General features: G+C 58.4%; 2 protein-coding genes across 5 annotated transcripts; both read right to left on the minus strand.

Annotated features, from left to right (window-relative positions):
* Window positions 1-167: 167 nt before the first annotated feature.
* On the minus strand, window positions 168-4441 carry FXYD2 (FXYD domain containing ion transport regulator 2). The gene is made up of 6 exons (XM_009571713.2): window positions 4291-4441; window positions 3498-3536; window positions 3302-3376; window positions 2391-2427; window positions 2206-2236; window positions 168-2088 (listed from the first exon to the last, which is right to left on the minus strand). Exons 1-5 carry the CDS (start codon window positions 4346-4348, stop codon window positions 2212-2214), a joined length of 234 nt encoding a protein of 77 aa, XP_009570008.2. The 5' UTR covers window positions 4349-4441; the 3' UTR covers window positions 168-2088; window positions 2206-2211.
* A 1189-nt stretch (window positions 4442-5630) lies between these two features.
* Window positions 5631-16564, minus strand: FXYD6 (FXYD domain containing ion transport regulator 6). Of its 4 annotated transcripts, none has more exons than XM_054086995.1 (8): window positions 16431-16564; window positions 9004-9066; window positions 8751-8795; window positions 8549-8623; window positions 8390-8426; window positions 8091-8140; window positions 7939-7981; window positions 5631-7422 (listed from the first exon to the last, which is right to left on the minus strand). In XM_054086995.1, the coding sequence occupies exons 2-7, from the start codon at window positions 9059-9061 to the stop codon at window positions 7953-7955; spliced, it is 294 nt and encodes a 97-aa protein (XP_053942970.1). In that variant the 5' UTR covers window positions 9062-9066; window positions 16431-16564; the 3' UTR covers window positions 5631-7422; window positions 7939-7952. The 4 variants fall into 4 exon arrangements, with proteins under 4 accessions (XP_053942970.1, XP_053942971.1, XP_053942973.1 ...); XM_054086996.1 differs by having other exon boundaries at window positions 9004-9063; window positions 16431-16530; XM_054086998.1 differs by lacking the exon at window positions 16431-16564 and adding an exon at window positions 9869-10025.
* Window positions 16565-22051: the final 5487 nt, after the last annotated feature.

The following is a 22051-nucleotide window of genomic DNA, read 5'->3' on the forward strand; positions in this document are numbered from 1 at the left end:
GGCACAACCTCACCACACTCCAAGGATTGGGGAGTGGAGCAAGGAGAGGGCAGGACCAGCTCTGCGTGAGCAAACCCTTCAGCTTGTCTGTGCTGTTAAGAAGCACTTTTCTCCCCCTGCCAAAGGACTCCGGCTCCTGTTCGATACGTGCAAAGCTGCAACGAGTCTTTATTAGTGGGTCAGTGTCAAGTCAAAATTATATTTCAAAATAATCTCCTTACTGCGTTAAATAAGCACCTCAGATTAGACAAATTGCACGGATTTTGCCTAATAACCTTCCCCTGGATAATCCTATTTTACTGTCAATGTCTGACCTCAATTGAAGCCCAAAGGGACCAGGTGAGCTGGTTTCTCCTCCACTCAGCAGGTCCAGGATGCTCGAGTTTCCAGAAGGGCAAATCTGAGCCCTCACAGAGCTGCAAACCCAGCAGGGGCTTCAGCTCAAAAGGAGAAAGTCTGGAAGCTGGACAAGAGCCTTTCTGGAACCGTTCCCGGACAGCTCTGCTGTGTGCACAGTGCGATGGGCACCAGGCGGCAGCAGGAGCCCGTCCTCCACTGTGACCGTGACCGTGACCATGGCCGGGGCTCCTGTGAGCTCCCCACTGCTGCAACGCTTCCCTTGGGAGCCAACACCCATGCAAGGACTGTGAGCACAGAGGAACGAAGACTCCAGGTCTACCACCAGTAGGGAACCCCAATGTGCTGTTTCTCACCCTGGCAAATCACCTCCACGTACCGCTCAACCTCCACACCGCATCTGTCTCGGTGATTTCCACCTCTCTGCCTGGTTACGGTGACCCAAAGCCACAAAGCCTGGATGGGGAGTGGTTGAGGGTATGGGTGGGCGGCGGTTGAGGGGTGTCAAGCATCCCCCCGAGATCCAGGGACCAGCAGAGCCATCAGTGGGGTTGCCTGGCTGGTCATTTGATGTCTGTGTCAGCCAAGCTCACCCCTACAGAGACCTTCAGAACCAAACCTCCCTCCTCTCTCAACCTCAGCTGCGGGAGAGTTTTGTTCCTTCTTTTTAAAGAGGTATTTCCATCAGTCTGGAGAAGAGAAGGCTCCAGGGAGACCTCAGAGCAGTTTCCAGTACTGAAAGGGGCTCCAGGAAACGTGGGGAAGGTCAGGGAGTGCAGGGACGGGATGAGGGGCAGCAGTTTTAAGCTGAAAGAGAAGGGATTGAGATGAGATTTTAGGGAGAAATGTTTTGCTGTGAGGGTGGGGAGGCCCTGGCCCAGGGTGCCCAGAGAAGTCGTGGATGTTCCATCCCTGGAGGGGTTCCAGGCCAGGTTGGATGGGACTCGGAGCCCCTGAGCCAGTGGGAGGTGTCTCTGCCCATGGCAGGGGGTGGGACTGGATGGGCTTTGGGGTCCCTTCCAGCCCTGAGCATTCTGTGATTCCACCATCTGTATCCAAAGATGAGAGCGGCTGCGAAAATAAAGAGCCGGTTGCTCCCAGCTCTGTTTGTGCCCCAGAAGGATGCTCGGATCGAGCACTCCAAGGAAGCGGGCACACAAACAGCACATGCCCACCTGTGTCCCTGACACAGCCCGCACCACGCAGGGCAGTGCTGCAAACCCCTCGCCCTCGATCCCAGCGTAAGAGCACGCGCCGCAGGATTTGGGCATCCGCAGCTCCCGCTGACACTGCGCGGGAGGGGGATTTCTACGGAGCAGCCAGGGTGGCCGGGAGCAGGAATGTCCCTCCCTTCACAGTCCCGGGTACAAATCCATAGCGGAGACGGCCGGCTCCATGCCGTGGGCGTGCGGTGGAGCCAGCGGAAACCTTTCCTGGGTCTGTGTTGGAAGATGTCTGCAGGGCAGAAAAGTCATTGGTGCTGGGCCAGGAGAGTGGGCGATTCAAACGCCTCGGGCACAAAGTTTAACCTCTCTCAGCTTGAACTTTATTAGCCGAGAAACTCTTTCTGGATCCAACAGAGGGGAAAGCACGAGGGCAATTTGTGTTCTGGCCTTGCCTGGGGTGAGCAGGGTAATGGATCCACTGGAGCGGCGTAAGCGTTGGCCCTCAGCGAGGACTTTACTGCTTTGGGTGAAGCTCTGCTTGAGCGGCGGCACGGCAGCTCTGAAACTGGGCAGAGTGGGAAGGTGCCTCTTGAGGCAAAAAACTCTCACGTAGGTGCTTCCCTGAAGCACAGGTGCCTCGGCTGGCACAGGCGGACCCTGGGTGCATCCTCCCGCGACCTACCTGCAGCTACATGTCTTCCTCATTTCCTTGTCTGTGGAGCGAAAAGGAAGGGGAGATGTGTTACGCTGGGCAACACATCCGAGATGGGAGAGAGTACAAGCCGAGACCTCAGCCCTTTCGGCTGGCAGGACTAGGACGGGGAGGTGATGTGACGTGAAGCTGCCTTAAGACCATGCAATACCCACCTCCTCTTCTTCTTCCCTCCGCAGTGGAACCGCTGGCCTGGGGGCAAGAGGAGCAACTGAGGGCTCTTGCGGTTGGAGCTTTCCCCGGCTGCTACATCCCACCCACCCTTCTCTGCTCAAGCGAAGCTCGTGGGTTTATCCTCACGCTGGAATCTACTGGGTTTCAGTCCTGTGGGAAGCCCTAAGCCCCTCTGCTTCCACCCTGGGGCTGCTCTCCTGCGTGGGAGACCCTGACCTCCCACGCTGCCCCCTGATCTCCAGCTCAGCTCTCCTGCCTTGCCAACAACCTCCCACCACCCCCTAGCACCACCCCAGACCCCAAAACTGCAGCCCCTGGCACTGCCCAGGAAAGGGCCAACCACAACATCCTGCTTGGGTGTCTCTCTTCCTCCCCGGGCGATTGCAAATGCAGGCAGTTTTCTTCTCTTTCTCCCTAAAACCGCTGGGCCACGTCTCTGCACGCAGCCGCGATGCTGCGGTCGCTGCCGGCCATGCGGAGCGAGGCAGGCGGTGCCTGTAGGCGCGGGCAGGGTCGCAGGTTGCCCTGCACGCTCAGCACTGGGTCTCTCTGGGAGCTGTCGAGTTCTGACGGCTCCTGGAAAGCTGGTTTCTCACTCTGGAAATGTCAGAGTTTTCTCTGCTATTTTTAATTAGTGACCTTCCCTCCGAAGCTTTGGCGCTGGCAGGGAAACGCTAAATGTTTATGTGGTCTCCTTCCCAACACTCTTTGTGTTGGGAGCTTGCCTAGATGGAAATTTCCCAGGCGATGCCCACCCCTCGCGTGGCGGGGCGCCGTCTGCACCCCCCCCAGCCCGCGCCCGACCCAGGGTGAGGAGGGAGGTGAGCGGAGAAGGGGCCACGTGCAGGGGATCAGAGCCAAGCCGGGCATCCAGCCCACCCAGGGCACTCACTGAGGATGATGAGGAGTCCCACGACAAAAGCCACCACGGCGAAGATCAGCCCCCCGTTGCGGATGGTCTCATAATCTGGGGAGGAGGAGAGCCGGGCAGGGGTTGAGGCTGTGGTGTGGAGCCCATGGAGAGGCACAGGAAAGAGCTGCACATCCCGCTGCCCACAGCCCCTGGGATGCACAGGGCACGCACTCACCGTAGCTGAACCTGTCCAGCTCCTGCTCGGGCGCTTGCTCTGAAAAAGAGGAGAAACCCAAGTGAGAGCAAAGGTGTGGGCTCACGATGGGCACCCGCATGGGGAGGCGACAGGGGACGGATGAGGAGCAAGGACTGAAGCAAGAGCGCTCTGACTTCCTTAAAGTCTAGCCGAACCAGTAAACGGTTCTCAAATTCCTGTTTTTTTCAGCCCAGGGAGTCTAAAGTTCACGGTGCATTTGCAGGATGCGTTTGCAGGATGCATCCCCAGGATGCACAGGATTCTCGAGCTCCAAGTGAAGCTGCAGATAAGGACCCAGCTCGGCTGTTTGCAGCAGCTCGGTTGCTATTTGCTATGGTTGCCCTGTCGGCAGCGCAGCTTTTGCGGTGACCTCAGGAAGCGCCGTTGCCCACAAGGCTTGGTTGGGGCAGCGATGGCTCTGATCCTGTGGCGCAGAGCACTGAACAACACCCTCGTACAGCTGCGTCGCTGCTCAAGCCACCTTACCTGGCTGCACATCCCTGTGCCAGGACCCCTTTGGAAGGAGAAATCCCTCTGAGAAACCAACAGCAGCCAGTACCAGTGCACCAGTGGGCTGCAGAGCTCTGAGGATTCAACCCCAGAGCTCCCCCAGATCCTCCGTGAGAGCTTCCCCGTGCAGGCAGGAGGGACCAGTGCTGCTCCTGGCACGGATTTGCCCCCAGGAAGGCGTCTCCACCCTCAGGAGAGCCCCTTTGGGGTGTCCCGAGCTGGGCGGTGGCTGTGGGCACCCTGTGCCGCGGAGCACACTTACCGTCACCCATGGTGTCTGCCTTTTCATCTAGCGGGCGTCTCGCACTGGAAGTGAGCATCCGCAGGAAAGCACGTTAATTGGAAGACAAACCTCATTAAACATTAACGGCCTCGGTGTAATGTTTATCGCAGTCACGAGGGGAAGTGCAGGGCTCCCGCCCGCCTTTGGGAAGGAGGCCCGGCAGGGGAGGGCAGGGTGTGCACCCACCGTGCCAGCTGGCAGCCAGGGCTGGGCACCCCGGAGCTGCGGGGGTCCCTGTGCCAACCGGGAGCGGGGCAGCGCACCCACGCCTTCCAAACATCACGCCAACGGGGTTCACCTCCCGCTGCGGAGGCGAGACGAGGTGGGGGGCAGAGGGATGGGCTCGGGCACGGGCTGCAAATGCCTTTTGGTAGAAAGAAGCGGGTGGAATGCCGAGTCCCTTGGCGCTGTAGGTGCCCACCGCAGCCGTTCAGCGCCTCCCAGCCCAGCATCGAGCCGTCCCGGGGGGCTCGGAGCACCGTGGCACAGCGATGTCCGTGGTGCATCCCTGCCCGGCAGTGGGTACTGGGATGCTGCGCCCCTCGGCCAGCTGCCAGGAGGGCTGCTCAATCCAGTTTGTTTTAATCTCGCAATCAGGGAGGGAAAGTCACGCGCCCAAGCCGATTAGTGCCGCGGTGGCTGAGGGGGAGACGGCCCCAAGGAGTGCTCCCCTCCCCATGCCAAGGAGCACGGGTGCCTGGAGTCCATGGCAGATGCACTCTGGTGCCATGGGGTGAAGCCAAGCCCTGGCAGGGTGGTGCGTGGGGCCATCCCGGTGCCAAGGTGGTGCTCAGCATCTCCCTCGACTGGCGCGCCAGTGGCCGCGACACTGAGCTTCCCAAAAAGCCGAGGGACAAGGGGGCTCTGTGCCCACGTCCCCCAGGGCTCTGCAGCCAGTCTCGCCGCTCACACCCTCTCTTCACATGGTCTCTGGCTATTGTTGAAACTGCTGCTGGCTGCAGAAAAGAGCATGGCAGGGAGGGGGTTCGGACAGCCCGTCGCTGCTCGCACAAAGCCCGTCTCTGTGCTGCCCGGGGGGTGCTTTGCCATTGCTCCCCTCCACCCCAGCCTGGCTGCCGGCACTGCCCGGCGCAGAGGGACAGCGTGGGAAGCTGTCTGTTGGCTGCCCAGCCTAGATTTGGAGCCTTCACTCCCCATCCCGCTCCCCACAACCTTTCCCCCGCGCCCTGGAAACACCACCGCCCTTGAGACGACGCAGCCAGGCACCGATAGAAACGATAGTTTATTCCTTTTCCCCCCCCCCCTTAGATCACAGCACAGAACACACCAGTCCTCCAGCACAGCAGCACACTCGCCTATTTAAAAGGAAACACAATAGCTCGGTTTATTTTACAACAGTCAGGATTTTGCCATTTCTACACACCACAGGGGTTTCTTTGTTTGGTGGTAACACCGACGGCACACTACGGACAGCACGGGCGCGGCGACGCGGGGCACGCAGAGCTGGCACAGGGGATGGGCTGCAAGGGCTCTGCTCTGCCCGAGGCTGCGGAGGCAGGAGGCGAGCGGAATTCTCTGCCGTGGTCAGGAGGAAGGGAAGGGATGCGGGTACCACAACCATTAGTGCTTCTGCCTCACGCAGATGGGAGAGCGCGTGCTTCCCAGCCCCACCGAGGGATGCAAAGCACAAAGCAGGGCCACCGCGGTGGGGTGGGCATAGCAGAAACCCCCTCTCCGAATCATCCTAGAGAACAAGAAACTCTTCCCAGCATGTGGACAGCACTCGGATGTGTTTCACCCAGGCTGACCCTGCCTTGGCAAGGACCCACCACCAAGCCAGCAGTCCCCAGCCCCAGCCGAGGCGGCGGTTTTGCGTGCCCACGGGCTTGGGGAAAGGGTCCAGGCTCACAGATTTGCCTCTGACCCACGAGCAGACAGAAGGTGACGATAGACTCTGGAGCCGGCGCGTTGCCGCTGCGCGAGCTCAGGCTGCAAAGCCCCCAACGCATCGCTCGCCGCTGCACCGCGAGGAGAAGGGGCAGTTGGCATCGGGAGGGATGGGGCTGACAACACATAACCACAACAGGACAACATGCAGAAATGACAGGGTGGCCGTGTCCCGGGCCACGGCGCAGGGAGCAACAAAGGCATCAGGAAGGGCAGGGAGCACCAGGAGGAAACGCCGCTGCCCCTTCCCTGCCAGAGACAAGCAAGGACAGGATCTTTACTTCAGTCTGTGTTTCTCTTTAGCCCTCGGAGACTGTTTACCCTGCCCACCTCCATCATGTGGGCAGGCAGAGCGTTGGCGAGGAGCTGGTTTGTGCTGGTTAGCAGGGTCACCGCTGCACAGTCACCCTCTTTCACAGTGTCACCGTGCTGGGGGATTTCACAGGCTTCTCCGCCACCACAGCATTTCCTCACATTTAAAAGCACAGCCCACACCAACCACTTGGATTTTGCCAGGGATGCAAACGGGGAGTGCCGAGCAGGCGAGAAAGGGGGGGCTTCCCTTCAGCCTTAAAAACACGGGGAAGCCGAACCGTGGGATGTCCGTGCCCGACTCGCCCCACCGCGGCTGCCTTTGGGCTTGGGGGCACGCAGGAGGATTATTGCTGAAGCTGCAATGCACGGCGTGGTCCCGAGATGCGCCGAGCAGTCCCCCAAACCCTGCGGGACTGCTCCCCGAGCCCTGCCCAAAGGCAGCCGGGGCGAACCGCGAGTGCCCACCGCTGGGGGTCCACGGGGCTCCTGGGGATGCAGCAGGCTCCGCGCATCGCAGCCCGCGTCGCCCCTTCCCCATCCACCCCCCCAGTTCCTGGGTTTGAGGGGCAGCGGCGGTCAGTCGTACGCAGCCCGAATGACATGCACAGCACGAGAAAAGTGAAGAGAAAGTCACGATTACAACATCAGCAACGACTAGCCCTAGAGGTAATGGTCATCTCACATCGACAGTACACACCACTGGAGGCAGAGAGGACGGAGAGCGGAGTTTAGTCGGGTTAGTAAACAGAGAACCGGTGCTGGAGTACAGAGGGTAAACACAGACACAGCAGCTTCGCATCTCCTTAGAGGGACCTGGTGCTGCGGTTTGAGATTCCTCGCAGGCCACTGGCATCTGCGGTCCGAGCGGTTGCCCTCGGGGCTCTGGGTCTGTGGCGAAGGAAAGCAGCGAGTCAGGCTGGGAGCAGAGCGGACACCACGCTCCTGCACAGGGTCCAGACTTTCCCTCTTTCCAAATGCAGCCCCGGAGCTTGGGGGGAACCGACTGCAGGGGAATTCTGACTGTGGGTTAACGCTGACTGCAGGCGAGACGCCCCACGAGACGCGCGCTCAGCCTTAAAAATAAACCACTTTGGGGTGGAGGAGCACAAGGAAAGGAAACGTAATGCAAGGGAAAATCCGGACAGATGTTTCCGTTTTCTGCTGGGCTGCCAAGGGCTTGTGGAGCACGGGATGCCCAGGACCTTGCCAGCACTGCACATTTCCCTGATACAGCCCCTACCACACTAGGATGCGGAGCTGCCCTGCCCCAGCAGACTGGTCCACCCGGAGCCCCACAGCTCCCCTCCCGCAAGCCCCAGCTCTCCCCACCTCCTTCCCAACACCGAGGCTGTGACAGCCCTGGTGCCACCACCCACGCTGGTCTGCGGCAGCCTTGGGACTCACCGCATGGCTCTTGTTCAGTTCTCTGCTTTCTGTGCTCCCGTTGCTGCAAAGGGAAGAGCGCAGAGGTTTGCAGCGTCTGGCTGAGGCCAAGCCGCGTGTGCTCCACGGGCAGGAGGGTGCAAGGCAGAGCACACAGGATAAGGGGACCTTACCATTTGAGGTGATCAGGTTCTCAGCCTGAGCTTCCTCTTCTCCTGGAGCTCTGCAAGAAGAACACAGTGAGAGCAGCTGGGACCTGCACCCTGTCCCAGAACACGGAATAAGGTGCTTTGGGAGCTGCTTGGCACCCAGGAGCCCCTGCAGCAGAGCATTGCCCTGCTTTAGACACCAGGCACCCCAAAAGGGATGCTCAGAGAGTGCAGCCACTCTGCCGGCTGTTGAGAGGGGGAGCCCGGGAAGAGCTGAGCATGGAGCAAAGAGGCTTTCCAAGGGAGATGCTGCCTTCACTCACCTGGGCTTCTGGTTGAAACTGCACCTGCACCTCCTGCCTGCAAGGAGAGAGAAAACCCATCAGTGTGGCCAAAGCGGGGATGGGCCACGGTCTCTCCTTTAAGCCTCCTCCGGCAAGAGCAGCCCCCCACGTCCAGCACCCTCCTGGTCCCCAACTTACTGAGTATAAGAAGAATGCCGATGGTGAACAGGACCACAGCAAACACCAGCCCCCCGATCCTCAGGGTCTGGTAATCTGGGGAGAGGAGACACGGGGCTCGTTCCTGCTGGGCTCAGGGAAGGGGGCAGCCTTTTTTGCCTCCCCATCGCCCACGCACACGCATCCCTGCCAGCGCACCCATCCCCATGCCGGCGATGCTCACCGTAGTTAAAGGGGTCCTCCTCCTCCTTCTTCTCCTGGGTGGCCACTGGAAGTAAGCGGACAAGTGATGTGATGTGATGTGATGTGAACAAGGCTGAGCCCCTTCAGTCCCGCTGCTGGTGCAGCCACCCCACTCCCCACTCTGGCCGCTCTGTGCCCCACTCCAGCCCCTTGGATCGGAAGGATGCCTGTCCTCCGGCACCCCACAGCCTTTTCCCGCATCCCTACCACCACCTGCTCACGTTCGCACCTACCGTCTGCCACGGCCGCCGGCACCAGCAGGGAGCATAGGAAGATCAGCGCCGCCTCCATAGCTGCTGCAAGAGAGGGGAGAAATGGGGTGAGCACCTGGGGCGGCTGTTGGAGGGCACCACGAGGGAGCTGGGGTGCATAGGAGGGATGACAGCAACCCATGCCCTGCCTACTGGCACAGCCCTCGCAGCCCATGCCAGGAGAAGGAGCCAGGCTGGCCCTGGGAAACGCCAGGATACCTGGTGCCACAGCTGTGCACATGGTGGCTTGCAGGCACAAAGGAAGGGAAGGGTTTGTGCAAATGGGGTTCTGTGGTAGCTTTTCAACACGTCTGCACTGCTGGCTCTGTCCCTGGCATGGCTCTCTGTGCAATCTCAGAGTTGCACTGCAAGCAACGGGGCCAGCACCAGGGCTGTGATCTCTCCATCAAGGTCAGTGTTGTGCCCTTCACCCAGAGCATACTTTAATTTGTCCCAATTAACATAGCAATTACAGCACAATGAGGCCAGTGGCTCTGGTGGGACATGAGATCAGGGCTGCACTTGCCCCTCCCAGCTCCCCAAGCTCCCTGGCAGCAGCACAGAGACCATAAATACCTCCTGGTCCCCATCACAGCTGAGCCTGTCCCTGCCCTTGCACGGGGGCACACAGCTGGAGCACGGACTCTTCTCAAGGGATGCCAGTCCGGGTGTTACAACGCTGTGGCCGGGCTGCGATACTCCTTTGCCAGCTCAGGGATGGGCTGCATATCTCCCTGTCCCGAGCTGCTGGTGCACTCGTGTGGGCTGGGCACGCTTGCAGCTGGGACCAGCCAACACCAGGCACTGCTGCTCTGCAAAGGGAGAGCCCTGCCAGCACGCACAGTACCTATTAACTGGCTCCAAGCGTCCTCTTTCCTCCTCCGGAGGGGACAGGGGAGCGGCTGCCCTCTGTCCTGCCAGCTGGCACAGGGCACCGCGGTCCCTGCCACCCTGCGTGCAGGGCACACTTCTTGCCAGGAGAAGAAGGCTTGGCAGCCGTGCCTCCTTCGAGGGAGCGAGAGCACAGAGGCAGGCTGGGTGCTGCCTCCTTGGCTGCTTGCAGCTCGCTTGCCTGCACACAGGGCTCTGCTTGTTTGTGTTTCGCTGCTACTGGGCAGTCACTAAGCGCCCCGGCGGGTGACAGGGCTCGGTGGCCATACATGGTGCGGGAGCGCAAAGAAAAGGAGAAGCAGGGGGGGTTATCGGGTGCCCTGCACAGCACTGATAGCAGCGAGTGCTATAGAGCTGCTGCAGCTGCTGCGCTGGATTAGTGTGATAAGAAAGGGGCCCTCACCAGAGCAGGAATTCCACTAGCTGACGGATGCAGAGCCCCAGCGCGGTGCTATGTGACTCCTCCTGCTGCGTCCCCCTTGTCCCACTGTGCTGTGAAGGTGCCCAGCAATGCCACACATGGAAATGCCCCCCAACCTGCCAAAGCCACCCCAGCAATGCCTTCAGAGCCAGCTCCCATCGCGCCTGTGGAGGGAGCGGCCTCCAGCATGGAACCATTCAGGTTGGAAAAGTCTTCTCTCCTTATCCAGTCCAACCATCAGCTCAACCCCATCGCTCCTACTAAACCATGTCCCAAAGTGCCACAGCCACACAGGTTTTTTGAGCCCCTCCGGGGATGGAAACTCCACCCCTGCCCTGGGCAGCCTCTGCCAGGGCTGCACCACTCTGTCAGTAAAGAAATTCTCCCTAAAAGCCAATCTAAACCTTCCCTGGTGCAACTTGAGGCCATTTCCTCTCATCTCAAACGTGGGGAGAATGTTTCCAGAACCTGATTTATTCCTCGTAACAAGTTGCATCCCATGATAATTCGCACCCTTCCCCTCTCTTCCATGTCTTGTCATTCTGAAGCAAACGTGTTTTCTCTGCACACTGGAGGGTTTAATTTCCCTCGCCTGCAGCTGCCGCTGCCATTGTGCAGCGCGTGCCGCTGGCTCGCTGCGCTCCTCGATTGCGAGGCACGGAATGCTGGATAATTAGCAGGTCTTAGAAACACGCACAAAGAACCCAACAGCTGGTGATACAGTAACTTCAAGCTGCACATTTTACTATGTCCTTTATCTCCCGTCCTTTATCTATTTACTGCCAGCGCACAATCAGTGCCGTTATCCGACACGCGGGTATTGTGTGCGCACAAGGAGGTGGTGCACAGCACATGCACTGCTGGATGAAGGGGACTAATTGGCTCTTGTGGGGCATTAATGATGCTTTTATCTTTCGAACAAACCATTCATCCCATTTTTTTACCTTTTATTTCGATGTCGTTTCACTCCTCCTGCGGCAGCAGCTCAGTGCCAACCCTTGGGGCGCACACAGGGGGGAACTTGTGTTATTCACCACTACCCCTACCTTGAGCCCCGTCACCACAGCCGAGGCGCTTGGGAGCCCTTTCCATGGGGCCAAGCATTCCTGGTTTGAGAGCAGGGGTGCTGCCTGGGTGCGCTCATCCCTTTCAACACCGGGCAGCCCTGTGACTCCCACATATCTCACTCTTCGCCCCTGCCTCCTACCTTTTCTATTCCAGGTTGCTGCCACTGATCCCTGGAAACCTTTCCTATTCCAGGTTGCTCCCACTGACGCCTGGAAATGTGCTTTACACCATAGGCAGTCCTGTTTGCAGCGGTGAGAGGGTCTGACACACGGGTCACAGCTCCCAGAGAGGCTTTGCCAGTACTAACAGAAGTTCGTTAGTTAGAAGCAAACTTCTTCCACCTCCAGCACCGGCCGAGGGCTTCGCTCCTGCTCCCCACCACGGCAACCAGCCAGCGCTGGGGCCCCACTCAGCTACAGACGTTGTTTCCAGTCCTCTGCTCTGCTTTTGGATTCTCAACTTTGGTGCAGCAGAGTTCACTTTGGTTTGGGTTTGGTTTTATTTTGCCAAGCCAAGCACATCGCACACGTATGCTCTTTGTTTTTCTAACTCGATTCTTAACGTTCACACACTTCTGCGCACTAGAACTTATCTCCGCATGAGTTAACCACCGGGACTGGCAGGGTCCTCGCTAGAAAAACAAACACAGCATTCCGGAGCGCAGACGAGCCCAGTTCTCCTCCAAGGAAGCATATGCTTTGCCAAGTGCCACAGGTTTTTTGGGTTGTTTCAAGCCAGCCCACCCACTTTTTTTCCCCTCAAGCTGAAATAAAGCGAGATGAGCAAACACTGCAAAGGCTTTGCTGCCTTCAGAGCACGGCATTCACGGCACGAAGGCGCCACTCCCTGCCCTTTGCTTGCGCTGAATCCAGCTGTGCCTTTGGAAAAATAACAGCGATGGAGCCCGGCCACGTCTGCACAGCCCAGCCCTCGCCGCTCAGGGGCTGACACCTCCCTGCTTTCTCCCCGCTAGTGACACGAAGTTTGCAGTCACCAAACCGAGCAGCAAAACCACGGGGTAGAGGCACAATTCGCACACGACTTGAATCAAAACATGGTTTGTTTTCTTTCCTGTTAAAACTGCGACATCTGCCTTAATACAGAGAGAGGCAGAGCAGCACGGGAAGCGGCGCAGCGGTGCCTGGAGCTCTCCTTCCCTCTCACCTCAACCCAATTTGCAGTTTTAAGAGGGAAAATCCAAGCGTTTACCCCCACCTTCTCACCTGCGTGGCTGAGCGAGAGTGGGTACCCGGCGCTGGAGGTGGTGGGTTAGGTCTGTCTGACCCTGCTTGGGGCTGGGGTACAGGGTCAACGGTCCGGCAGAGCCCTCGCGTGCCCTGCGCTGAGCAAGGACGTGGCTGCAGGTGAGCAGGAGGAGGACATCAAGCATTTGGGAGAGGCTCCCAGGTGAAGGCAGCAATGACACAAACCGAAGGAGTGCAAGTTTTCTGTTTGGGGGCTTTCCTGTGCTCTCACTGAACCCCTCTTTGGTAGAATAAGGATAAGGCCAGGCTGAGAAACCAACTCTGAGAGCCAACAGAGGCAGCCAGGGCTGGACCTGCCCCACGGTGAGGGTTTGTGCTCACAGAGCCACCCTCACCCCTGCATATTTACACCCTCTGCTGCCCAGGGATGCTCCCCTCTGCCCGGGGATGCTCTCTGCCAGGCAACACACCACCCCAGGACACGCTGCCCGCCCCAGCGCTGGGGCTGGAGGAGCCAGCACAGCCCTGGCTGCCCCCTCAGCACAGCCTGACCCCACGCCCAGCAGCCCCAGCAGCTCCCCCGGGGCAGGCAGCACCCAGCCGGGGCTCGGTCCCACCCTGCCCAGCACAGTCAGCAGAGACGCTGTTGGGTGCTCCTGTGCAGGGGCTGCAGCTTGCTGGCGTCGGGATGAGTCAGGGATGGGCGGCATCACCAGAGTCACCCTTGCTGCTCCCTCCCCACGCTCCGCTTGGGCTTCGGCAGCCGGAGATGGGAACCACCCGTCCCCTCGTGGGCACAGCTCACAGGCGCCAGAGCTGGCCGGATGATCCACAGCCCTCCTGCCTCCCTGCCAAGCTCGTAGCCAGCGTGCTTTGCTTCATGCAAAGCGTAATCAGAGCTCTCCCTCTGCCTCCTGCTTCTGCATAATCCCTCCTTGCAGTTCTGCATGTCATCGGGCTGGCGTGTGTGTGTGTGTGCACGGAGCACGTCTGGGTGTGTGAGATAGGGGAAATCCAGGCAGATCAACCCAGTCTCTCCTGCCCGACGATCAGCTCTCCACAGCACAGCAAATCACACCAGAACAAGGCAGGTCCATTTGTAACGACGATGCCGAATCTTGAAGCCCCCTTTTCCTTCCCTTTCTTTTACATAGATCTGCCTTGTCAAGCCTCAGCCATCACAGCACAACGTTGGGCAGCTTCCTCCTTCCGTCAGGAGTCCTCAGGGCATCTTCCGAAGATCAGACCTAGTTAAAATCTCTAGATTCTCTGCAAAGCCCCCAAGATCGTGACAGCAGTGCTCCGTTGCCTGGAGCATTTCAGGGTGTGCATGTGTGAATGGACTTTTCCAGCTATGCATGGCTGTGCTCTTCTGCCATTTCAGGTCAGCATCAATCTGGTCATTAACGTTCCTCGCTGTCGTGCCTCGTGTTCCTAAATGAGAGAGGAGAGATTTCCAGCCCTCGCTGTTCTGATGGGGGTGGCACTTCCCAGATTTGGTGCCGATTCCAAGGCTGAACGGATAGAAGACCGCGTTTGGGTAACTCCCCGTAGCAGAGGGTACCCAAAGGAAACTCTCTCCAGGAGCCCCAGGAACCCAAACATCAGCCCCGCTTCTGCTGCGTGAGACTCACGCACGGACCCACATGGACCAGGTTGATGCTTTCAAGATCACGGAGGATGGCTGAATCTGGCTACACGAGGCTCTGAGCACACCCTGTGCTGCATCCCTCACCTGCCTCCTTGCAGGGCTCCTTCCAGCCCCCGGCAACTAGCCCTAGAACATCCAGGCTCCTCAGCCAAAGCTGCTCAGCCACATCTGGCTCACACGCAGTCGCCGGTTTGCCGCGACAAGACGCGTTTCCTCAGATGAGCAGTGGCGGGCACAGAGCAGCCTTCATTTAAGGCAAACCTCCAGCGCAGCGACCACCGAGCTAATGGCTGCGCATCGGGAGAGCAGGCAGGGAACGCAGCCCTTGGCTCCGGGGAAGCAGTAAACACCCCCACCTTCCTCCCCGTCTTCTCTCCTATCTGCTTAACAGAGAATAGGGTGCTGTAAATCTAACCAGCGCACCCGCTGGAATTATCCCATCCTCCTCCACACCCTGCGCTCCTCAGCCCTCGGCGCACGGTGCCCAAACCCTCCGAGCGCTGAGCAGGGCATGGATGGGCATCTGCACGCTGGGATTCAAACAGCTCAGGCAAAGCAGAGGTTACCTGTCAGGGGTTGGTGTCGAGAGAAATCCAAATCATCAGAAAACACTGAAAGAGCAGCAAAAGAGGAGCTGTTTCAGGCTCACGTGCGTCCCAGGGTACCACGACACGGCCACGCTCTGCAGAGCATCAAGGAGCAGACATTTTCTCCATCCTCTCCTCTGCTGTTGCCATCAGCTATGACCACCGCCGAGCACAAGGCAAACACAAGTCCCCATCGAGTGCAGCCGTTGTCCCCGCACGCCGCTAAAAGGGACAGCCATGCGGCACAGCCCCACCGCAAGATGCCCCCACGCTGCCTGGTGCCTTCTCCGCACTTGGGTGGAGCAGGGATGCGACAGCCGCTGAGCTTGGTGACCTCTCTACGCTCTGGAAACACACAAAGACCCCAAAAGGCAAATCCAGGGGAACAACCGGACACAAAGCTGCCAGCTGGCTGGGCTGGGGGAGTTGTCCTCAACACCAGCGGCTGAACTCCTGGCAAAGCCGTGGCTCTCCATGACGTTTCACCTGAACGGATAAGTCTCAAAGCGGCAGATAAAATTCTAAGGTGAGGATGACACACGAGCCGGATGAGAAGAAGGCACAGCCAGCCCCACACAGCGCAGGACGGGCGTTATCCCGCGGGCCCAGAGCATGCTCTAACAGGTGGCCCGGCTCCGCAGCGCTGCACTTCTCGCTGGCAGCGATCCCCATCCCTCCGCCTCGGAACCACGTTCCTGCTGCGCGCAGGCAGGGGCTCTCTGGACTTGTCTTCCTTTCAAACTGGGAGCGAAACCACCCAGCAAGGATAAAAATCCCAACGGTACCCAAGAGCACCTTGGAGTGTCGTGATCCTACTGAAACGAGTGCAGGATACTCCTTCAAGTCCTAATCCACAGGCAGCTTTTCCCAGGAGGCTGCTCTTTCACGCTGCAAAGCTGATTCACATCCACACAACCACCTGTCACTTTCCCTCCCACGGAAATATTCCTGTAAGAGCTGAGTTCCACCACATGGACTCCGATATCGTTCCGTCAGGAAGCATTAATTACAACCCCCCCCTTCCCCTACAGAGAGATGTGCTCTTCCTTTCCTCTGGAACGCCTTCCTGGGATAAAGCACTTGGATGTTTATGTATCGCTACGGCGTTACTCAAATATTTAACAACAGAAGCCCGGAACGCTGCCAAACGCTGGGAGAGAAGGATTGCTTCCCCGTTCCCGGGGATCCCAAAGCGCCACAGAGCCCAGCCAGCCCGGCAACACCAGGAGAGAGCGCTTAGGGTGGTCTCTGCTCCGCCGGGGCATCCTTCCCAGCACGGGGGGCCGGTAACCAGGCAACGGGGGGATGAGGGAAACCGTGGTACCCGGCGTTGCCATGGCAGCCGCCAGGGCCAGGGATGCGAGTGGCTCGAGGTGGAGGGCGATGCCCTCGGGGGGCACAGGGAGGGGTTAAGCGGGGGGAGATGGGGGGGTCTGCCCGTGCCCTGGCATCTCCCCCCCTCCCCAGACCCCGAGCTGCCCCCCCCAGTTCGAACCGGGCACCTCCCCAGTATCGGTCCCCCCCGCAGAGGGGACCCCCAAACCGCGCATCTTTATTGCCTCCCCCCTTGATCCGTTTGGACCCACCTGAGCTGGCGGTGCCGGAGCGATGCGGAGCGGGACGGAGCGCGTGTGAACGGAGCGGGGCTGCCGCACAAAGGGGAGCGGGGCCGGGCGGGGCGGGGGCGGCGCTGGAGCGGCCGGGCGGAGCGCGGGCAGCCCGGCCCCCGGCGGGGGATGGACGGGGAGGGGATGCTCAGGACGAGGGGAGAGCCGAGCACCCCGAAAAACAGGCCGTGTGTCCCCCCACAAAGGGACGGGACATCGCCTACGGGGATATCGGGGGGCACGGTCCCACCCAGCGCTGCCGCCCCCGGGATGTGGGGAAGGGGCTCAGCTGCGGCGGAGAGAGGAGGGTGTGATGGTGGTGGTGATGAAAGGTGGTTTGGGCTCCAGCAGGTGCTCCGAGATGCCCGCAGAAAGTCCTGCTGCACCTGTGAGAGGAAATGTTTACAATCATGGGGTGGTTTGGGTGGGAAGGGACCTCAAAGCCCATCCAGTCCCACCCCCTGCCATGGGCAGGGACACCTCCCACTGGATCAGGGGCTCCGAGCCCCATCCAACCTGGCCTGGAACCCCTCCAGGGATGGGGCAGCCACCACTGCTCTGGGCACCCTGGGCCAGGGCCTCCCCACCCTCACAGCAAAACATTTCTGCCCAAGATCTCATCTCAATCTCCCCTCTTTCAGCTGAAAACCATTCCCTCTCGTCCTATCCCTGCACTGCCTTATCCAGAGCCCCTCCCCAGCTTTCCTGGAGCCCCTTTCAGTACTGGAAGCTGCTCTAAGGTCTCCCCATAACCTTCTCTTCTCCAGGCTGAACAACCCCAACTCTCTCAGCCTGTCCTTGTATGGGATCTGCTCCACCCCTCGGATCATCTCTGTGGCCTCCTCTGCATTTGCTCCAACAGCTCCATGTCCTTCCTGTGCTGAGGACTCCAGAACTGGACACGAAGCTCCAGGTGAGGTCCCACCAGAGCAGAGCAGAAGGGCAGAATCCCCTCCCTCACCCTGTTGCTCCCACTGCTTTGGATGCAGCCCAGGACACGGTTGCTTTCTGGGCTGCGAGCACATGTTGCTGGCTCACACGGAGCTTCTCACCCCACAGCATCCCAATCCTTTCTCTGCCCAGTCTATATTTTTGCTTAGGATTGCCCTGACCCAGGTGCAGACCTTGCACTTGGCCTTAGCAATCTTCAGAAGATCCTTTCCTACACCAGACAGCTGGCATGGAAGGCTCTGCCCCGTGTTGGGCTCCTGGGGTGGAGGTAGTGGTGGAACAGCAGGATAGCAATAGGCTGCTGAAGCTCCTCTGAGGCGAACAGAAAATCTGCGTAGATGAATTGCTAAATAAAAGCTTTTCTTTCTTGGTCCCTACCTCCTAAAAGCAGAAGGGTGTAGCTGGGAAAGGAAACACTGCTCCGCCAGGCCAGGTGGTCCAGTTCACAGGGTTTAGGTCATATTGCTCTGTTGGATCTTGGGAGCTGCCCAGGTCAGGCTGCGGAGCAGGGGCACTTCCAGCCCACAGCGGGGGGTGGTAGCACCTAGTTTGGTTTCGGGCATTCTCATGACCTGCTACGCACGTTGATTCCCTGAGTTCCACTGACGTTTAGCAGCTGCAGAAAAACAGATCCTTTGGGGCTCACCCAGAGCAGCTCAGAAACGAGCACACGCTTCGGAGAGTCCAGGCAAAACGCTGTCTAAAAGAGGGAGAAGGGCTGACCCTTGCTGCTGCTGCCAGCAAATGTCCTGGCACAGAGCTTTGTGGCAACTGAGCAGTTTATTCCCATCGGACAGCCGGGCACGTTGGGAGGAGCAAGATCTGGGAGGGGTAAACATGTTTAATATAGCACAGCACAGTCCCCAGAGGGAAGGTCTGAGCCTGGCGAGCGGCTCCGGGCTGGGCAGCAGCCTGGATGCAGCCACACTGGGGAGGGAAGATGTGATCCTGGCTGTGCTTGGAGCCACCAGGGCAGCTCTGGGCTCTTGCCAGGTCCAAGGCCACCACCCCGTGAGCTCCTGAGAGCCGTGCAAACCATAGCATCAAACCTGCTCGGTGGCATCTGTGCAAACCCAGAGCTTCCCAGGTGGGCAGCGGGGTGGTGGGAGCACAGCGCTGAGGGCCACGGGGCGCTTTCAGGCCAGGCTGACACACTCGTGTCTGCTTGGCTCCTGCTGTTGTCCTGGAGAGCCATTTCATCTGGAAAAAAAAACCACCTTAGCCATGCTGTCGCCGCCGAGCTGGTTCATCCCCCAGTAAATCAGCTGCATCTTAGATACAAGTCAGACAATAATGGCACATAGTCCATTGCACATTCATTTCCCGGTTTCCAGTAAAATATAAAAGGAAAATAAACCAGCACTGGCATTTCAAGGCAATTATTCAGAAGGGTCAAGAGATACAGACCCACGCAGAGGAGCTGGACAACGTCAAGTTTCTTTAATGCGTAGGGAGAACATGATAAGGCTGTCAGCCACCCTGCAGTGAGCCAAGCAGGGATCAAGCGGTGATAATCAAGTTTCGGGCTTTTCTGACTTTACCCTCTCCTCGGCTGCTATTGTCCACCACGCACAGTCAAGTGTTTTGATGCTGTGATGGTGCCCTGAGGACCACAGCGAGAGTGGTGGGTGTTTGCAGAGCCCCAGAGCGCAGGACACCCACTGCCGGTGCCTGGATGCGCTCTGTGCTCTCCATCCTTTTGTTATCTACAAAGCAAGTGGAGTCTAAAAGAATTTAGCAGCGTGGATGGTTTTTTTTTTTCCTGTACAAACTCTGGTAAAATAGAAACCTCGCTGTGAACATAAGAAGTGGAGAGTCCTCTGCGCTGCTCCCACGGAGGGAAAGCAGCTCCGGCCGCTCCTAACGGCAAACATCTGCTCCGCGGAGCTGCTGGAGAGAACCACACTGAGCAATGGTTTCTTTTCTGGAGAAACTGGGCCAAAGCTTTTGCTGGTGTAATGCAAGCCAGCAGCAGGGCGGCCAGGCAGGCGATGCTGATTTATGCTAACGAAGGGGCTGGGCTGATCTCCTCATGCTGTTTGAGTCAATAGGAGCATTGCCAGGAGCTCCAACAAGGGCATGATTTCATCTTACACTGGAGCAGCCGCGGAGCAGGCGTCTCCTCCCTGCGCTCTGGAGCAGGGGAAGGAATCCCTAGCTCTCCAGAACTTTCCACTCCAGTTTTAAGATCTTTCCTTTCTCTGTAACACCGAGCTTGCAAAGTGCTCCTTCGGTGGTAACGCAGCCCGGTCAGGGAGAGCTGCGACAAAAGTTGGGCACAGCCGTATGGCTGAGTTTAAACCCATAGCATCATCCAGCACGATTCCTTGTGCTCTGAATCCATCTGGGAGGGAACAACAAAGCAGGAGACTGTACCGAAGTTGCTGAGGCCGTTCGAGCGCGGACAGCGTGGGTGTTGCACAAACCGAAGTTCAGCGGCTGTGCCAAGCAATGATGTTGTGGAAGGGAACCGATCCCAAAGTATGGAAAAAGAACATTTTTGTGGAGAAACATCATCTCTGAACCCACATAAACAAATTGAGCTTTGACACAGCAGAACAAAGAGCTATAAAAGGAGAGCTTGGGAAAAGCACCACTCAGGGGCTGCGATTCACATGGTGCCCTCCGGGCTGTATTTTTGTCATTTATATTCCTTAGGGACGCTGGCCTAGGATTTCCAAAGCACAGAGGAATGTGGAAACAGCCCGGACAGATGTGGGGTCACTCTCAGCGCCCCTTTGCTCAGGAGATGCTCCAGAGCAGGATGCCAGCAGGGTTGGCCCCAGAGGCTCCTCAGGTTTGGGGGGGCACCCACTATGCTCCCGCGGGGGCATCGGGCAGCAGGGGCTTTTGGCTCAACTGCTCCAGGAGCTGTGCCCGAGACATCAGCTTCATCGGCATAGGGGTGTCTTTGGGAACAGCAGAGCGCAACCGCTGAGGTCCGGCAGTTTCTAATCGCTTCTAATCTGGTTAGAAAACTCCAGCCCTTGGGAAAACCCAGCGTACCTTTCCACGGGGCTGGGAGGAGAGATTATGGGATGTCAGGTTTAGAAGAGATAAATTAAACTGGTATTAGGGACTGGAAGCATCTCTCTGCTTTGAGAGACTGTTTCAGGGAGCAAAAGAGCAATGACCTCCAAGGAGGTGAAATCCACAGCAGAGGAGCAGCTCTTTCGAACGCTGAAAAGGCACCACTACCAGGAACACGATTTCAACAAGTTCAGCTCTTACTTGGTTCCAATCTTTGTTTTATTCCTTCTCACAAGATCAGGTTCTCCAGCTCACCACCTCCGAGGGTGATGAAAAGTCACGAGCTGCTGCTCTGTGGTGCATGCTACGACTTTAATGAGCAAAAACCCTGCGATCCCAGAGAGTCCTGGGGCAAACCAAAGCTGTGTCTGTGACTTCACGCCCGTCGAATTCACAATTTAATCAGAACAACGTAAACTGCTTTTGTTTGTCAAGAAACATTTTTGCTGCACGCTCCAAGCCCCATCCAACCTGGCCTTGAACACCTCCAGGGATGGGGCAGCCACGACGTCCCTGAGCAACCTGGGCCAGTGCTTCACCACCTTCATGGTGAATAATTTCTTCCTTATATCCAGTCTAAATCTGTCCCTCTGCAGTTTATACCCATTGCCCCTCGTCCTATCACTACAAGCCTTTGTAAAAAGTCCTTCCCTGGCTTTCTTGGAGCCCCTTCAGGTCTTGGATACACCACAGCATCTACACCCTTGCACAGCTCTCCGTCCGCGTGCTCATGGTGGAGCTCAGCACGTACACCTCCCCATGCCCGCAGTTAATCCCGTGGCTCTGCGCTTCCTAGCAGGTCATTGCCCTGTTCCAAGAAGAGCCTGAGCAGTCTGGGGGGCTGCACCACAGCCAACAAAGTCCAAGCCCCTCTCCAGGCTGTGCTCTGGGCAGCTCCGTGCCGGCAGTAGGCTGTTCCCCCCTCAATGCAGCGAGCGGCGAAGAGGTTTTAAAGTAAAGCGAAAACAGTTTGTTGGCTCGCGCCTGCCGTGGGAGGCTTCTGGGTTGCTTCTCTGAAAAGCTATTTGAGGTCAGGCTGACTCAGTGTTTCCCAAAAGGCAACAACCCGTATTGTTTCGGTGCAGGTCTAAAGCAGCCGCGCAGCACCGCCCTGCGCGCTGGGGCTGCTCCGCGTCACAGGGAGAGCGTGGAGCTTTCTGAGCCCTCAGAGCCACTCTAGACCTTCTATCCCAAAATTCAAATGCAAACCACAGCCTCCGGATAACCTTTTGCATAGCAGGTGGCCGGTTCTAGGAACCCAGGGAAAGCTTGCTGGGGGTGAGGAGGGGACAAACCTGTGGCACCCCATGCACCCTGAGAATTTCTCATCTTCGCTTTGCAGGTAGGCTCTGCAGCTCTGGAGATGGGGCAGCCTCCAGCACCCTGGCTGGAAATGAGAGCCTTCCCGGTCCACAAAGAGCCATATGGCCCTGCTGTAAGTGATGCAGGTTAGAAACCAGGCTGCCCAGCCCATGCCGAGCCCGGTACTCGCATCATCTGAGGACCTGCTTGTTGCTGCAGCGTCGAGCCCTCTGCTCGGGGTTTGCCACCCCACGCTACACCAGACTCTTTCCCAAGGAGGAAGAGGCAGGATGCAGCAGCCGGCTGTGCCTCTCCTG

The sequence above is a fragment of the Cuculus canorus genome, chromosome 23 (genome assembly GCF_017976375.1).
Source record: "Cuculus canorus isolate bCucCan1 chromosome 23, bCucCan1.pri, whole genome shotgun sequence".
In the NCBI taxonomy this organism is placed as follows: domain Eukaryota; kingdom Metazoa; phylum Chordata; class Aves; order Cuculiformes; family Cuculidae; genus Cuculus; species Cuculus canorus.

Coding starts and splice junctions, on each gene's coding strand:
- FXYD2 (XM_009571713.2), bottom strand. CDS start 4,348: ATGCTCACTTCCAGTGCGAGACGCCCGCTAGATGAAAAGGCAGACACC. Junction 3,537..4,290: donor GGCAGACACCATGGGTGACG/GTAAGTGTGCTC, acceptor CCTCTTTTTCAG/AGCAAGCGCCCGAGCAGGAG. Junction 2,428..3,301: donor GGGACTCCTCATCATCCTCA/GTGAGTGCCCTG, acceptor TCTTGCCCCCAG/GCCAGCGGTTCCACTGCGGA.
- FXYD6 (XM_054086995.1), bottom strand. CDS start 9,061: ATGGAGGCGGCGCTGATCTTCCTATGCTCCCTGCTGGTGCCGGCGGCC. Junction 8,796..9,003: donor GCCGGCGGCCGTGGCAGACG/GTAGGTGCGAAC, acceptor GCTTACTTCCAG/TGGCCACCCAGGAGAAGAAG. Junction 8,427..8,548: donor CGGCATTCTTCTTATACTCA/GTAAGTTGGGGA, acceptor CTCTCCTTGCAG/GCAGGAGGTGCAGGTGCAGT.